Raw genomic sequence first — 14707 nt, 5'->3', positions numbered from 1 at the left:
AACTTTTGACAGTTCTATGTAAAGATGAAACAGTTCCAAAGGTGAAAGAATTGACAATGAGCTGAGAAAACCAGTGAGCTTCAATGCTGCCTCTGGTACAAACAGATTTCAGCTTCATAAAAAACATCATGGTTTTATATGATTCAGAAGCAAATCCACAGGCATTACCAGCAAATTTCTCGGTTTTCTTAGAGTTGTGGATTCAGAAGTACACTACTGATCCATCTCTATGAAAGCTAAAATGAACAAGAACCTTCCATCACCTTATGCTTTGCTCTGTGACAAGTCATGAAAATCTATATCAGGAAGTGCAAACTATTGTACACAAATCTGAAAGTTCCATCCATTTTGTGATAGGAAAACTCAATACTTGTAAACATGTTGGATTTTTTTTAGAATCAGATAAGTCAATTGCAGGATGAAACATACATTCCAATGATCATATCTTAGAACACACACACAGTTATTAGCTATCACAGTATCATGCAGATATACTGTTATATACAGCAAGCCATAATGACTAAATAATGATTCCATCTTTTCAGGTAAATCCTCTAGTAAATATTTGGTAATTATCTAAATAATTACCTGCATGAAAGAAATGCAATTCCATCCATGCAAACACAAGCATGGGACTCATATGAAAGATGTGTGAGTTACACAGTCTTTGAAGACATCTTAACCTATCAAAATCTCGGTCAATTTCTGTGATTCCAAATACCATCGATCCCTTTTCTTTGTTACTATCATCTGTAATCACAAGCATCCATCAAAGCTCCACACATTTCACTCTGGAGCTCCAAATCTTAACCAAGCTCACATGGAAACCGACTTCAGACCATGACACATTCAGAACTAAATTTCTCCATGATCCCTCAACTGATTCATGCAAGTCTATGCTCATTGGAAAGCTACGATCCATAGCTATAACCTGATTCAAACATCAATGGAATCCATTGACTATAGCTTAAGTTATTCCCATCCAAAGTGAGGAGAGAAGCACAACCGAACCCAAGTCACTATTATCCCCTTCCTTTAAGTTTCATCCACGCTTCAACATACCGGCCATTTCTGACCGTTGATGATTATGAATCTAAGAGCCCAAGTTTGAACCGAGGCCGCGGTATCGATCCGCGTGCGGCATCCGCGGACCAATCAGCATTCAGCGTTCGCCCGTGCTCCTCGTATATAAACCGCGCTCCCGTTCCTCTCCTCTCGCCTCGCTGCAAACGCACTAGCTTCCGTCCTCGCTTACGATACGCTAGAATTCACTGCGCTCGAGCTTGAGGGATTCTTGTGATGGCGACCGAGGATACCGCCACCGCCACCGCCACCGCTGCGACCGCGATTGAAGAGCCCATCGTGGATCCTGTCCCGGCGGACCAGCCGGCTGAGGAGGATGCCCCCGCTGACGCCGCTAAGCCGGCGAAGTCGAAGAAGACGAAGGCCCCCAAGGTGGCCAAGGCTAAGAAGACTGTTGCCCCGAGGAAGCCCTCCGCACACCCGCCCTATGCTGAGGTGAGGATCCCATCAATTCGAAGCCCTAATTTATCTTCGATCTGCCCGTTTCTGTAGACCTAAAGTTGTTTTGTTTGGTGTTTGTAGATGATCAAGGAAGCGATCACGGCCCTCAAGGAGAGAACGGGGTCGAGCCCGTACGCGATCGGGAAGTTCATCGAGGACAAGCACAAGGCACACCTTCCGTCCAACTTCCGCAAGATCCTCCTAGTCCAACTGAAGAAGCTTGCCGCCGCCGGGAAGCTTACCAAAGTGAAGAGCTCCTATAAGCTCTCAACTGCCGCTCATCCTGCACCGGCGAAGCCCAAGTCCGCGGTTGCCCCCAAGAAATCGGCCTCCGCCCCGGCGAAGCCCAAGGCTAAAGCGAAGACCGCCGCTGCCGCCAAGCCGAAGGCCAGAACAGTCGCTGCGGCGGTGAAGACCAAATCTAAGTCGGCCGTGGCGAAGCCGAAGGTAGCAGGAAAGCGCAAGTCCCCAGCGAAGCCGAAATCGGCGGCGCGGCCGGCGAAGGCCAGGAAGACCACGGCGAAGGAAGTCCCCGGGAAGAAAGCCGTGAAGACCGCGCCTCGGGCGAAGACCACCGCTGCGACGAAGCGGGTCTCTGCCGCGAAGAAGCCGAAGACCGTGAAGCCGGCTGTCAAGAAGGCGGCGGCTAAGAAGGCGAAGAAGTAGAAATCTTCCAGTAATGAAAATGTCTCTTGTTTTACTAATATTTCTTCTTTTTTCTTACTCCTCTTTGTTACGTGGAGGAGGAGAAGAGGGAGTGGTGGGGCAGTCGATGTAAATGGGGCGGTGTGTGGTGGGTGAGTGTACGCGTGGAATCGCGTGCTTTTAGGTGGTAAGAGAATAGGGTGCTAACAAAGCAGCTATGCCAATGTTTTTTTCTTTTAAGAAATATTATAATCTTTGGAATTATATTCGGGGTCGGTTTGGGCCCACTTTGTTTGCTTGAGGGTGCACGTGGTCAGTGATGAGACGGCATGTTTGGCGACGTGGACGACGATTTGAGCGTCGAAACTGACTTGTTGGAATCCGTTTCCTATTGAAATTGTTTCAGTTATAATTATCTGTTACCTTTCGATAGCTTATATGAAATATTGGAATATACAGTCTTTTATTTTGGGAAAAAAGTATTGGAATGCCAAAAAGAGAAAAGAAACAGGAAAAGCAAATGGTGGGCCATCCGAAGGGCCCAGAAAAGTGTCGCTCAGACACATGACGCGTGGACCGAAAGGGATGCCAACAGAGTGACGACTTAAAACACTACTTGGGCCACCACTGTAGGACGCGGCGTACGTCCTTGTCGTTAGAGGTTTCTACTTTTAAGTCGCGACTGAGGTCGTTGAATTCAAAGTTAAAAGTGCTTCCGAGGAGGTAAAAAGAGGCACGGAGAGCATTTTGGAGGGGACGACACGATCAGTTGATGGTGAAAGCTGGCGACGGCTCGAGTTCGAGAGGTCATTTCTCTAGAAGCGTCTCGCTCTTTCGAGCGTCTCCCTCGAACGGTGGTCGTCCTCTTCGTTTGGCTCTCGGAATAAAGAGCGAAGACCAGGTATCTGGCTAGATCTCGTCGTGCATTTGTTTGGTAATCATCGCTTACGTTTTCACATGATCGAGTAGTTCGGCGGAGTTCAGTTTCGTTTGTTGTCAACGAACGCGAGATAACTTTGTGTCGTTTTCCTTTTCTCGAGTGTAAAGGGCGGATTTATCTTGAAACTCGTGGATTCAATCTCTCTCCATTTGTTTCTGGTGATTAACTTGGATGTTACGGTAATCTTGGTCATCGGGATTCTGTATTCGACGGACTGGATCAGATAATGTGAATAATGTTCCAAGGGGTTTTGACTTGAACCTGAGTTTTGACGATGCGGCAGGCAGCAGAGGAAATGGGGGTGTACGATTGTTACTTGCGGTAGAAAATTGTCATCTACATGTGATGAGAGTGCTTATTATACTAAGAATTTAAGCTAAAAGGGAATGGAGCGGTCTTTTTGCGTGTCATCATTATTTTTCTTTTTCTTGTTTTTGATGTTATTGGAGCTCGCTTATATTGCTTGTTTATGCCATATCCAATTCAAGAAGTTTTGCCCCCTTTTTTCTTTTTTCTTGTTTTTGATATTATTGGAGCAGGCTTATATTGCATGTTCATGCCATATCCATTTCAAGAAGTTTTGCAGTCAGGGAATGTCAGGGGTTTATTTATTGGTGGGTGTTTATTTATCCGGGAAGAGTTTACCGTCAGAGAATGTCAGGATTTTTGGTTACCATTGAAGAGTGCATTTAGCTGGAAGGATCAATTACATGAAAATGGTAGGCTTTTCATTTTCGATTTAGAAAGAAAGATCAAAATGTTGTCTCAAGCTTGTACTAGTTCTCTGAGCATACAAATTTATGCTCATATTGATTGTGTTGGACTGTTCTGTGATCTTGCCTCCTAATTACGCTATAATTCTCACCTTACCTTGCCTTATATTAGATTGGTACCAAGTGGCTAGTGTCATAGTTTCAGCAATCGGATTAATACATCACCAAATATAGTTGGTGGAACACCAACCTGTATCATTAAAAAATAATAAAATAATTAAATTCTGATATGTACCAACTTACATTATCTGGCACCAATCCTTGGTCGGATCCATAAACATCACTCAGTATGTATTGGTTTGGCCAACCACTGACCTAGCATGGATTGCCCACAATTTCTAGGAGAAAGATAATATCTTGTCAGTTAAAACTTGTTCGTAAAATTATCTTAGATCTACTAGAGCTGATGGTTACTATGATGTTTCTAGCAGGTGGATTCTGATAAGCAGATATGCAATTGCTTGATTTCTCAATGAAGTAAATTTATTGTTTGTAGGTTTCTATGATCAGTTGGACCTAGTCATTAAGTAGCATGGTTTCTGAAATATATCTCAATATTTAACCTACTGAAGTCTATTTGTATGCAATTTGCAATAGATCTATATTGGACCTAGTTGTGGTGGGCATTAGACGAGTAGCACTTTCAACTGTTGGAACCAGTTCTACGGCCAGTTAAACAAGTCATGTTTTAGTTCTGTTAATACATAGTTTATTATTATTGTTCCTGAGAAGCAAGACCTAAGTGACAATTTTTTCAGTGTTAAATTAATATACTCAAACTAGCTGAGCTGGAAGCACTTATGAAATTAAGGTGGTCATATAAAATATGCAATTAGTTGTTTTTTGTAAAGTGCTTGAAGGACGCTCACGATGCATTCCCCTGTGGTCAGCTTTTGTTATTTTTCTTTCTGGGAGAGTTTGATTCTAAGGGATATCTGGTAGCTCATACATTTGCTGGAGTGAAAACAAAAGGGTTAGGTTTGTTAAAAATGATTCCGGTAAGCAATATATGATTTGCAAGAATATTTTAACTATACAGAGAGATCAGCTTTTTCTTTGGGGCTAGGAACCCAGGTGAGAATTGCAATGGCTGTAAAGAGAGAGGATTTCTTGTGTCTCAATTAAGGTTCTTGCAAGTTGCTGATATTCTGATAAATGTACAACGAGGGCCATTGTGAAATGGTTATGATCTATCAAGTTTAGCATCCAGCTGTGGGAGTTTCTTGTAGTAATCTGGTTGAAGGTAGAGTTTGATTTAAAAGAGGATAAGAAAAAGATGGCTCCCAATGAGGAGATCTCAGCTTCATACTCCATTACTGCACGATATCTTGGTGGGATTACATTAAAATACAGGATCATTCATTGGCTAATTCTGGAATCAGTCCCCATCTGTATCAAGGAATGCACATGGCAAGCATTTAGCATATTTGATTTTTGAATTTATTGTCTTTTTTTTGCTAATTATATAGCAGCAAGTTTCCTGGGTCCTCTAGTCTGTTGTCAGTTGTTGCACTTATTGTTTATACAGGTCAGGATGATTTAATTTATTGATTATACTATGGTGCAAGGAAGTTTATTTTGGATATTGTATTTTGAAAAGTATGCTTGGGAAATTGAACTTTTAGGCATTTCTGCCTTCTGTTTGGAGACAATTATTCTTGTTTGGCATTCATCTTGGGTATTTAATTTGGTAAAGGCTCTCATGCAAATTATTAGATCTGAATGCTAATATCCCCTTCTATTTTCATATTTCAGGCACATATGACATTTTAAAAAGTTTGAATATTTACTTGAAATGGTTGAAAGCTACATTTTTCTTTTGACTTTTAAAATGCAAGTTTTGTGAAAATTTGATTTCATTGATACCAATTGTTGAACTCATATTGCAACATTATTCAGTTCATTTTCATTATTACATGAGGGTTAGCTGCTGTTTTGAACTTTAGGATTCTATTTAAGTAGTTTGACATGCCCTAGTGGGTGAAGAATTATAATGCCATTGTTCTATTATTTGCATATTATGAGTCTGACTTTAGACTATTCAGTTTTAGAATTTTTGATAGACTAAAACATACCTGGTAGGTGTCCTTAGGATTTGGATTAATGTTTTTAAATTAGAACTTTCATGGTTTGATGTCAGATATCACTAGGATTTTCCTTATTTGCTATGAGAATCAGAATGTGAAAAAAAGATTTAGAAGCCAAAATGTGAAGAGCTACTATTCCTTGATAGAGACAGTTCATTACTATTGTTATTTGGTTGTTATGGTAAAGGATCTGAAGATAGTTTTGCACAATAGAACTCTGGCTGATAATTAGAGATTTGACACTGATCTGTATGATTTTTATAACTTGCTTCAATCATATTGATGATCTATATCCGACGTTGTTGACAGGGGAGGTGGTGACTTCTGGCAGTTTTCGTCATGATGCAGGACTTTCGATCCTTTTAATAGCTGCCTTAAGCTCTTGCTGGATTGATTCTCTTGTTGGTGACATCACCATATCATCCCAAATGAAACCAGACCCGGAGCTAGTATCTTCCTGTGGGTAGAGTTGATAGATTGAATTAGCATCCTCATTTACTTTGCTCAGCTTCTCCAGACAGATGATCTCCTGTGGGTCTACCAATAGGTTGCTGCTTCCATCCTTCCAACCTATCAGCTGCAGACAGCATGAAAGCCAATACTATATTACCCTGTATCAAGATATCATGGTGGCTGAATGTTGCTTTTTTTCAAGTGAAAAAAGTGGAGAGAGGAAGAAACCTTAGCAGATCCCATGGAGTTGGTTGAGTAGAGCCTGGCATTGTCAACAAGTTGACAATATCTTGGAAAGGCATTAGCAAACCTTTGGTGAGACTTCAATTGGGATTTTACTCTAACTGCTCTACCCATTATTATAGCTCTCCTGTCATTGACATCATAGAGTTGAGCTTGGAAACTTTCAGCTCAATGACCTTATGGTCGAAAATTTCAGGATAGAACAACTAGCCAATGTACTTCTCCTGTCCACATTGATTGTCTCTATTCATCTCTGTTAGTTATCTGGTATTTATGACCCAAGAAATCCTATATATATATATATATATATATATATATATATTCAATTTAGGTGCATGAACCTCCCAAGGCATAAATTGTTACGTTTGGGTTTGATTCAAGAGTAGGGTTTTTTTAGAGTCATACCTGATTCCTCGGACTACTGCTAGGTAGGCATCACAAACAACTCCAACCATCTCTATCCTGTAAGGCTTCCTTGTACTGCCCTTATTGTTCTCTTGGTTGTCCTCCACCGGTTCCCAGTAGTTCTCTGTGATGGTCCCATCATCAGCAACCTTGTATCCAGCTCCCATCCGATACTGCTGGTGATGTACATTCCGTGCCATGGCTATGGTTTGCTGAACAAATGGTTCCCAGGAGAGAGTGCCATCCATGATCACATCTCGACCTTCATTCAGTGCAGTCACGAGTAGAGAGGAAGCTGCGTCTGTCGATGACTGATGGACCTGCTTGTAATTGTTGTGTGAGCTCAGTTTATTCTGGAAGCTTAGACCATGAGGAGGACAAGGATGACATCAGATTATTTACTGATTGATGTTGGAGATATTGATCTATATTCTCTAAACTCTGTTGATGATATCTGATCTGATATGGATTTCAGAGAACCCATGTTTAACTAGATTGTAGGCATAGATTAATGGAACTGAATCTAGTCTAAGATTGAATGAACTGAGAATCAGATCCATACTCGAAGGAAATTACACACATCTAGAGATATTGATCTATATTCTCTAAACTCTGTTGATGATATCTGATCTGATATGGATTTCAGAGAACCCATGTTTAACTAGATTGTAGGCATAGATTAATGGAACTGAATCTAGTCTAAGATTGAATGAACTGAGAATCAGATCCATACTCGAAGGAAATTACACACATCTAGGCTGAATCAGAAGTCTGTCCTCCCTGTTTCGGAAGATTTGATAGTCATGGAGTATGTGATATGTGGTGTCTAAGCTCCAAGCGGAAGGTTTGTCTTTAGCTCCTGGACTAGTTAGAAAAAAAAATCATGTTTGTTTATATTTCTGCAAAAGTGTTCATTATTCTGTTAATCATCATTGTTATCTAAGAGTTATGATATTAGTTATGTAGCATCACTCAACTTTGAAATGACACTAGAGTAAATCTATTTTTTTCTAATAATTTCATAATTGGGAGTCAATCCTCTCAAGTTTGAGTCAACTTTTTAATTAAGGCAAATCTAAGTAAAAAAATCATTGTGGAATCTAGTTTGCTGGCAATAATAAGTATCTTGTTAGAGCAGTTCAAGCAAACAAAGAGCAATCATAAAATTTTCCTGTAGGTTTGAATTCAAGAAAATGAGGGCATAGAGAAATAACGAAAGAATAGACTAATAAAATAGGAATTTTCTATGGGGACCAAATGAATTGATTACAGACAGGCCGAGATATAGAATAGATAAGAAAAATATTATTACATCAATTGTAGTTTTTTTTTCTTCTTGATGCTGATGTCATAATCTTTTTCAGGAACAGTTTCTAATGTTTCAAAGCAAAGCAAATGGGATTTTGATGCTTTAACTATCTTAATGTATATTTAATATATGTTTTCCTCTAGAAGAATAACTGAAAGCAGAAGAGTTAAGGAATAAAATCTATAAACAAAGAACAGTAGAGAGAGGAATACCAGTTCAGCAGTCTGGAGCATGTCATCATGATGACCTCTGGAGCTGATAGCTCGATAAATGACATCCGTCTCTTTGAACGCATCAGCTTCAACCACCACTGTGTTTGCTGCAGCGCCAGACCAGAAGGCTCTGATATGCGGGTAACAACGTATCATGATAAAAGACTATGCATATCTAACTGATGAAAAGCAGATACAAATATGGTTTTTTCCAGTCATATCAGGATCAGATATATCTAACTAGATACATTGTTGATCTGAAGTTTTTTAACTTGTTTAGTTTGAATGTGACCTAGAACCATTACTGTCCTTTTGATCTTGGCTGTTTGAGTGGAGGACATGGGACATTTGGGCATCCCACCTGTCATCTTTAGCTGTTTTTAACTCTTCTACTCAGACCATACCTTAATAATCAACTCTTCTGATATACTGGTGTATGTCTAATAGTGCTACCCAACATTGGAGATGCTTGTCAATGCAGTGATTTAAAATTTAAAAATTTTAATTTATTTTACCCTTTTTTTTTTCACCAAGTATCATTTTGCTTCTGGTCTCTAATTAACCGACGTCTTTTTTTCATTTATTTTTTTATTACCACTTTATTGAAATTACAGTCAAGGAGTTGGCATTTCGCCAAGTTTTAGTGCATTATACTGTTAGCAGAATATGCTAGGATGAACTGCTTCAGTGACAAGAAACGAGTAATTATTACTAGTTTATATATGTAGGCCTCATGAACCGACAAGATCTTACTGTTCCCCCTGGTCTTAAGATGCACATGGTGACTGCTACTTTGTGCCATGCATACTGTATATAATCTGAACATCAAATGAAAGCTTCTTTAAAGTTGGTTTACTTGGTGATGGTTTTTGTACTTTTTAATCTCTGTTCTTTATCATTCCCTTATTACATTTGGGGTCTGTTTTAATTTAGTGTGATGTTAAAAGAATTAAAGAAGAACTTACTCCTTTAGTATTTCCTTGAGCACAGTGCTCTTGCCAGCTCCCATCCCACCACCCATCAGAAGAAGAACAGGGCTCCGATCAGCAACTGCTGCCGGAACCATCACATCAGTGCAGTGGGATTCATCATGGGTTCCAATGCGAATGGCCTTCATCTCCTCCACCAATGTCGATATGACTCTTGTGACCTTCAGGTCTTTTGTCACCCTTTCAAATCTTAGTTTCCTGTGTTCAACCATGAGAATTACCACCACTATGTTAGTGAATCAGTTTTGATTTGCTTAAAAGTATGTTAACTGATTCAGAAAACTATAGCTTTCTTGTGATAACATCATGAGGACTAAGTATAGAAATGCTTTTACATCCAAAAAAACACCAAACAGTGGTGAGATGATCTACCATTACTTTTCCTCCACATTTTACCATGAATGGGGTCATCTTTTTTTGGGTTTCTTTTGTAGGTGTCTAATAGAATATGTCTTAGTTGAAACACTCACTGCAAGGAGACTTTTTCAGGTACAGTTACAAGAGACACAGTGTTTTGTGAATCATATGAAGGCCGCCTTGTCCTGATAATAGAGCTATATGGATTGGAGCATGGTCCGGTAAAAAGTCTTGCATGTGGTATTCTCTCTCCTGCTTCTTCTATTATTATTGTTTGTGTGCTATGTTGCTGTAAGTCACTGCACAAAAGCTAACATGAGGTATAGCTCCTGTGTCTCGTCAAGCAACACAACAGGGATTGTCAGCCTTCAACTGGTTGACAACCATGGCCTCCCACCAGCAACTGCGAGTTAGCAGCACATTTGCTCCTTGACATATTAATATATGAATCATTCTTCTATGAGCGCAGGTACAGGTACCAAAGAACCATTGAGCTTCCGCATCTCATGTGGCTCCACCACAAGCCCAACCTCACCGCAACATGGGATGAGAAGAGTTTTTAATACAATCCGGAAAATTATCCTCATGTTCAGCTGGTGAGTGTTTCCTTTGGCAAGTTCATCTAAACTACTAACATTTTTTTGGGTCAAACAACAAATGTACAAAATAAATGTTTCAGTGATAAGCATTCAATTTTTAAAGAATGATACTCTGGATGATGCATCTTAGAACTGTGTGAAAAGCGAAGTGATAGAGCGCAATGGAGATGCAGAGCAGGAAACTGCCATTTTAAATGAGCATTCGACCCAACTGCTCTGTACTCCACTGAAAATAATAACTTTGGGTCCCAAGAAAGTCCTCAAGAGTTATGAATTAGTATTTTTTTCCTTGTTAAGTTAGGTGGACGAGAATTAAGGGAGATAGTGATTATTACCTTGTGGCTTCCATAACAAAATTCTTGAGTTTCATTTTCTGTTCGCTATCAGCGTTTAATACCTGTACAATATACAACAATCTATCATGGAGAACACTGCATATGTGAAAAGGGCTTCATTACTGTCTGGTGAGTATGTGCTATAAAATTTTCCTAATATATCTTGTGTTGTTACCTGTTTGATCAGGGGAGTGGTGTGATTCCAGTGGAAAGCAAAATAACCAAGAATGCATTTGTCCAGCTCCTCGACTAGCTTCACATACAGCGATTCATGGTCTGGGTCGTTTGCAAAGAAGGCAAATAAATTGTCCTCGCACTCCTTGGTTCTCCTTAGGTAATCATGTGCCATCTTGCACAGGTTAGGACACTCATTTACGTCCTCGATCCCCATCTGCCTAGCTGCAATTACACCATCAGAACATGTCATCCCTTGGAAGAGACAACAAACGATGCAGTAAACAAAATGCAAAATGTGGAGGAGGACCAGGTGAAAAGCTTTTCAAACAGGTACAATGCATGGACGTGGGTCCGTCGAATATGAACCAGTCATGGTTTTCATTTTATCATCTGTTCTGTTTCCCTGTCATTTTTCTAGGATGGGATGGGATTCAGGTTCTCGTCGGCTTAAGGGAGGAAAATATTACAATGGGTATCTTAAGATCATAAGATTTCAGTATCATAATTGGGGTATCATAAAATATAGCTCCAGTATGATAATGGGTGTTCTCTTACTGATGTTCTAAATAATGTTTACTGTGTTATGGAGTTTTCTTAATGCGAAGATATGTTATTCAAAGGTATGTGTGACTGAGGAAATCATGTATCTAATTCTGATTTTATAGTTACCAACATAATGGGGGAAGCTTTCCAGCTGCTCCACCCGCCCGGACTCGGCCAGCACAAGCACCGGCTGCGGATCCCTCATCTGCGGCTGCCTCCTCCGTCGCCAGTAGCGCTGCGCTGCAGAGATGGTACTGGCAGTTGGGATGGCAATGAGCTAGAGGACAGGTTTGGAGCTCCCATCTGATAGGTGGAGCCGGAGGTGATTTAGTTAGAGAAGTTTCAACGAGAAAGGAAGCATCAGGGAGAGGTCAAGAGGAAAGGAGATCCACAAGACTGGTCAAGCTAATGAGAGGATGCATGCCTTTGGGAATGGTGGCCTGAGGATCACATGGAGCTTGAGATCCGAAGCTGTAGGAGACGGTGTTGAATGTGTAACAGAAAAAAACGGGTGGTGGGAGCAGGCAAAATGAGAATAGCTTTTGAGGTCAGCGCTGCATCATAAGATGAAAAAAAAAAAAGAGGAAAGGATAAAGGTACGTAAAACAGTCAAATTTTAATTATTATTTTTTTCTAATATATATATATCTGAAAAAGAACAACAAAATTACTGATCGATATTGACTTGTATATATATATATATATATATATATATCATCCTCGATCTTTTGTTATTACATATAATTTCGTTCTTGATTTTCTTTTTGATAGGTTGTTTATTAGACTGCTACCCCATAATCAGATCATTGGAGAGAGCTTGAGACGGTCAATCCTTTTACCCCACCACCTCCTGACATCTGGTATGAATCTATGGGTGTTAATGTATTGATGTCGCCTAAATGTAAACTGACTCTGTACAGGTCAAGCCTTGATTGGTGCATAGATTGGCTGAAATGCCAACTTATGGTGTTGTGAGCAGCAGCCGCGTCACAATCTTCCAGAATGAGTTGTGGATTTGGGTTGTGAGGACACCCTTGAAACTGTCGTCATGCTATGGTAAGTGTGACTCTCAAGTTATCACCATGACTTTCTCTTTGTTGGTCTCACGAATAAATGATTGTCCAGCGGGACAAAGTTATAAATTTGTAACGTAACATATGAATGTTCTCTCACACGTTTAGATCATCCACATGTACTCGAGATTCTGATTAGAGTTTTAAGTGTTTTATTAAGATAGATTTTGGTTAGACGTGAATTTTAATTGCCCAACATGTGTATCGTGGACTCCAAACCAATTTGGGTTGTTTGGTTCATCGTTATGTGTTACTGTCACACTCTTAAAATAACATTAAAGAAATATAAATTTATTTTTAATCAAGAAATTATGATTCATACATAATCTAAACTTGGATCTAAGATATACCATTTGAGGATACTAAATGTGTCAAATTCTCATTTGTATTAAATGAGACATAAAATTTTCAGATTAATTTGTTACTCATTGAAATGTTAAGGATTGGATTAAGACAAAGGAATGCCAAAAGATTTTGACAAATCTTTGGTGACTTAACATGATTTCAGTGTAAAAGTACACTTTTGTTTATAATGTATTTTCAAACAAATCCAAATCGATATATCTTGTAGTAAAGGTTAAAAGACCTCATATTTAAATGTTTAAAATATTAAGTTTTGAAATTCTTTGTTGATATAAACTTATGATAAATGATTAATTTTATGATTATATTAATTCTTACTCTCATGAGTTTATAAATGGATTATTAATGATTTTTTAGTTGATCTTAGATTTTACGGAGTTATCGAGTGATGTGATATATTGAATGATTATAAATTATACAAATTCTATAGATACAAATGAGAATTTAATATGTTTAGTGTTCTCAAATATTATATCTTGGATCCTGAATTACGGATAATTATATATTTTTTTATTTAAGATAATTTTACACCTTTGGAACATTATTTTGTGGTGTGACAGAGCTTATATCATGTTAGAGAGCTTTTTGACGGCATTAATGTAAAAAAATAAACTATTTTTATTTTATCAAAATGACCAATTGACTATAAAGACTTATACATATATATGGGATATTACGAATTCAAATCCTTGTATTTCTTATCTGATACCGATTTGGATCTGTTTGGACGCCATAACAACTCTACATCCACGTGTATTAAACGGTCCCACCATGCTTGGTGACTAATCTACCCTAAGCGAAACTATAATCTAAATTGCAGCTATGTTAAAAAGACAGCTGATCTCTCTGATGTCTTTTTTACCATGTCAGATCCACAATAGCTATGTTAATCTGTAGCAGCGATGGTTTTGTACTTGTCAGAAATTGTCCATGACATCGAAAATGAAAACCTTTCATGCTTTTGCGTCCCATGAAAAAAGAGGGGCGGCTATCTTTGCATCAAATTGTTATATTCATGTACGAGCCCTAAATAATTTGTGGCGTACAGAAAAAGAAATAGGAGTCAGAGAGAGAGAGAGAGAGAGGTCACCAGGGCAGCGGCAATGGAGGCATCGACGAGGCAGACCGCGTGGTGGGCTCCTCTTCCTCCTCCTCCTGAAATCGTTGGTTCCAATACAAAATGAAGAAATCAACCGGTCAGATCAAGAACTGGCGAAAAGGCGAGAAACGAGACCTTCACCTTGCGTGATCCGCTTTCAGAATCGTCCGCCGTCGGCTTCCAAATCCAACGAACATGGAGAGAGAGAGAGAGGCAGAGAGAGAGAGAGAGAGGTCATCAGGGCAGCGGCAATGGAGGCATCGACGAGGCAGACCGCGTGGTAGGCTCCTCTTCCTCCTCCTCCTGAAATCGTTGGTTCCAAGACAAAATGAAGAAATCAACCGGTCAGATCAAGAACTGGCGAAAAGGCGAGAAACGAGACCTTCACCTTGCGTGATCCGCTTTCAGAATCGTCCGCCGTCGGCTTCCAAATCCAACGAACATGGAGAGAGAGAGAGAGAGAGAGAAAGAATGGAGGGGGGATTGGTGGTGGTGTTGGGGTTGGGGGTTTATATGGAGTGGCAAACCTGACGAGGCCGGAAAGGGAGCGGGAAAATTTGATCTTAAATTAATTTCTGATC

General features: G+C 39.6%; 2 protein-coding genes and 1 long non-coding RNA gene across 7 annotated transcripts; 2 read left to right on the top strand and 1 right to left on the bottom strand.

Annotated features, from left to right (window-relative positions):
* Positions 1 to 1212: 1212 nt before the first annotated feature.
* LOC135672946 (histone H1-like) lies at positions 1213 to 2433 on the top strand. The gene is made up of 2 exons (XM_065181514.1): positions 1213 to 1518; positions 1606 to 2433. The coding sequence occupies exons 1-2, from the start codon at positions 1300 to 1302 to the stop codon at positions 2188 to 2190; spliced, it is 804 nt and encodes a 267-aa protein (XP_065037586.1). The 5' UTR covers positions 1213 to 1299; the 3' UTR covers positions 2191 to 2433.
* Positions 2434 to 6091: 3658 nt separating this feature from the next.
* On the bottom strand, positions 6092 to 11856 carry LOC135672945 (calmodulin calcium-dependent NAD kinase-like). 2 transcript variants are annotated; one of them, XM_065181511.1, is made up of 8 exons: positions 11722 to 11856; positions 11047 to 11270; positions 10872 to 10933; positions 9557 to 9778; positions 8592 to 8721; positions 7071 to 7390; positions 6651 to 6792; positions 6092 to 6546 (listed from the first exon to the last, which is right to left on the bottom strand). In XM_065181511.1, the coding sequence occupies exons 2-8, from the start codon at positions 11260 to 11262 to the stop codon at positions 6307 to 6309; spliced, it is 1332 nt and encodes a 443-aa protein (XP_065037583.1). In that variant the 5' UTR covers positions 11263 to 11270; positions 11722 to 11856; the 3' UTR covers positions 6092 to 6306. The 2 variants fall into 2 exon arrangements, with proteins under 2 accessions (XP_065037583.1, XP_065037582.1); XM_065181510.1 differs by having other exon boundaries at positions 11718 to 11851.
* On the top strand, positions 9594 to 12853 carry LOC108952783 (uncharacterized). 4 transcript variants are annotated; one of them, XR_010513189.1, is made up of 7 exons: positions 9594 to 9747; positions 10070 to 10533; positions 11059 to 11145; positions 11230 to 11378; positions 11714 to 12187; positions 12363 to 12416; positions 12512 to 12853. It is a non-coding gene; the product is annotated as an uncharacterized LOC108952783 (long non-coding RNA). The 4 variants fall into 4 exon arrangements; XR_010513188.1 differs by having other exon boundaries at positions 10070 to 10177; positions 10407 to 10533; positions 12363 to 12852; XR_010513186.1 differs by having other exon boundaries at positions 12363 to 12853.
* The last annotated feature ends 1854 nt before the right edge of the window (positions 12854 to 14707 follow it).

The sequence above is a fragment of the Musa acuminata genome, chromosome BXJ1-5, assembly GCF_036884655.1.
Source record: "Musa acuminata AAA Group cultivar baxijiao chromosome BXJ1-5, Cavendish_Baxijiao_AAA, whole genome shotgun sequence".
Classification (NCBI taxonomy): Eukaryota; Viridiplantae; Streptophyta; class Magnoliopsida; order Zingiberales; family Musaceae; genus Musa; species Musa acuminata.
The sequence above is the reverse complement of the archived record's forward strand: the minus strand, read 5'-3'. Positions and strand labels throughout refer to the sequence as shown.

Bases quoted from the DNA above. Each gene is read 5' to 3' on its own strand.
- LOC135672946 (XM_065181514.1), top strand. From the start codon at position 1,300: ATGGCGACCGAGGATACCGCCACCGCCACCGCCACCGCTGCGACCGCG. The intron at 1,519-1,605 runs GTGAGGATCCCA...TGGTGTTTGTAG, and splicing joins CACACCCGCCCTATGCTGAG to ATGATCAAGGAAGCGATCAC.
- LOC135672945 (XM_065181510.1), bottom strand. From the start codon at position 11,796: ATGAGGGATCCGCAGCCGGTGCTTGTGCTGGCCGAGTCCGGGCGGGTG. The intron at 7,391-8,591 runs GTATTCCTCTCT...AATTACAAGCAG, and splicing joins TGCTCCAGACTGCTGAACTG to GTCCATCAGTCATCGACAGA. The intron at 6,547-6,650 runs GTTTCTTCCTCT...TGCTGTCTGCAG, and splicing joins ACTCCATGGGATCTGCTAAG to CTGATAGGTTGGAAGGATGG.